General features: G+C 39.5%; 1 protein-coding gene across 1 annotated transcript in view; it reads left to right on the top strand.

Moving 5' to 3' along the window:
- The first annotated feature begins 853 nt into the window (after positions 1 to 853).
- The window catches only part of suclg2 (succinate-CoA ligase GDP-forming subunit beta), a 198,436-nt gene continuing 197,081 nt past the window's right edge, over positions 854 to 2,208 (top strand). Inside the window, exon 1 of the mRNA XM_060909907.1 lies at positions 854 to 967. Coding sequence (XP_060765890.1) covers positions 884 to 967 — 84 coding nt within the window. The 5' untranslated portion in view covers positions 854 to 883. The remainder of the gene's footprint in view (positions 968 to 2,208) is intronic.

Raw genomic sequence — 2,208 nt, 5'->3', positions numbered from 1 at the left:
AAAGATAAACTGATTAGATTTTGAGATCAAAAGGTCTAAGGTCAAGGTCACTGTGAGGTCAAATGTCTGTCCGCGTGCATCCGTCCCGAAACCTTGTGAACGCGATATCTCAAAGGCTAATGAAAGGAATTTCACCAAACTTTCACCATTTGTGCATTTGGGGACAAAGATAAACTGATTAGATTTTGAGATCAAAAGGTCTAAGGTCAAGGTCGTTATGAGGTCAAACGTCTGCCTTGTGAACACAATATCTCCAAGACTGATACAAGTAATTTCACCAGGTCAAGATTACTGTGAGGTCAAATGTCCGTCCCCAAATCACAACTTAATAAGGCGTGTAGTCTCCCGGGCAGAGGCGTCCCCATCGACGCAGTTGGCGTCCAGTTCTATCTAGTTTTTAATTTATCCATTTATTTATTTATTTGTCTCTTCACTGATTTTGTTTTATTCATAAATTTATTTATTTATTTACCTGATTAATATTATTTTTTATCTATTTACCTTTTTTAGTTTTATTTATTCGTTTATTTATTGATTTATTTTCCGAATTTATCCACTTATGTATTTATTTATCTGTTTATCGCTTTGTTTACCTGTTTGTTTGTTTGTTTGTTTGTTTTTTCCTATTTGGAATAGCCTACAGTTACCAATCGAAAGTAAAACACACTCATCCGAATCACGTGTCTCAACTGAATTCAATGTCAACAGATATTTTTTTAATCCGAATCGCTCACGCGGACAGGTCAGGTCAGGGGTCAAAGGTCAAAGGTTTCCAACAGCAAACTGAAAATCAGCTGCGCGCGCGCGCGCACCCCTTCCCTTCACAACTCTCCTTTGTCGGGCACGCGCTCAGCAGCTGGACGCCTCTCACTTCCGGTTCAACATGGCGGCATCCATAGCATCCCGGGCAGTTTCTCGAGCGCTTCGCGGAACTGCGACCGGACCGTTATTTCGCAACAGAAATCAGGTACATTTTTAACGACAATATTATCGTTTAAAGTCAAATACTGTGTCTGAAACCGTTAAAAAAATATCCATCAATATATAAACGCTTATCACTCAAATAGTGACAGGTATTCGTTTCCTACCCGTATTGGTGAAATTCCGCGTCCTACGCTAGGATTGGTTGGTAGTATCGAGACCCGTCGAATCTGCCAATCCCAGCAGAGGAGGTGGGACACTTTCACCCAATCCGAGCATAGGAGGCGGGATTTGTCCAAAAACGGGTAGGAAACTACAACGTGACCCAATCTCAGAGATCACGGAGTTCTGTTGATTTAAAACGAACATTTGTATCTGAGGAACTCATAAACAACAACATTAGCATGTTTTACATGCTGCATTTATTTTTTCTTCCATCCATTTGGCATTTCATGCGAATTCAGAGAGTGACTTTTTGGTTGTTAGTCATCTTGGTTGGACTTTGCCTTCACTGCAGAACCAGAATCGAGTTTCTGGACCCAGTTTGTTGACACACACAAGGAGTTTGGTTCCAGTATTTGGTGTCGCTCTAGATACAGGGGAGGAAACAAAAAAGTGACTAGCTGTGTGTATGTAATATAAGAAAATGTGTGTGTGTATATATATATATATATATATATATATATATAATGTACAATAGACATTACACAATATAATACATATGGAATCCACAATAACTATATCTAAATATACATCATGTACAATACCTATATTAGAAACAATATGGCTAAAATATCTGTATTTTCCAATATCTTTCTATCAATGTACACTATCGAGACTATGCATACGGTAAAAATATCTATAATATACAGTATGCATGATAAATACGTCTGATATCAACAATATAAAAAGTCCACAATGCACTAAAAATATACACGAAAGTCAGAGTGCAGTGAGGTCGTGCAAACAGCAGGAAACAGGAAGTACAAGTGGTACAGGAGTGTCATGGCAAGGTTCAGAGATTTCTCACGTTGAGGACACGGGGAAAGAAGCTGCTCTTCTGTCGACTGACTCGCCCTCCCTAACGCGCTCATCTCGATACAGCTGCATGCTCAAAGTACAAAAGTTAGATATTAATTGTGTTTTAGTGATTGATAAAGGTTTGACCTGGCATACGTGCTCTCCGAGACACACACCTTTCGTTTTTGATGTGCCATTTGTTTTGATGAAGTTGCTGCTCTTGGTCTGTTTTCCTGCCGGGATTAGGAATCTCTCGGTGGCCTCGAG

Source organism: Neoarius graeffei, chromosome 26 (genome assembly GCF_027579695.1).
Source record: "Neoarius graeffei isolate fNeoGra1 chromosome 26, fNeoGra1.pri, whole genome shotgun sequence".
Taxonomy (NCBI): Eukaryota; Metazoa; Chordata; class Actinopteri; order Siluriformes; family Ariidae; genus Neoarius; species Neoarius graeffei.
The sequence above is the reverse complement of the archived record's forward strand: the minus strand, read 5'-3'. Positions and strand labels throughout refer to the sequence as shown.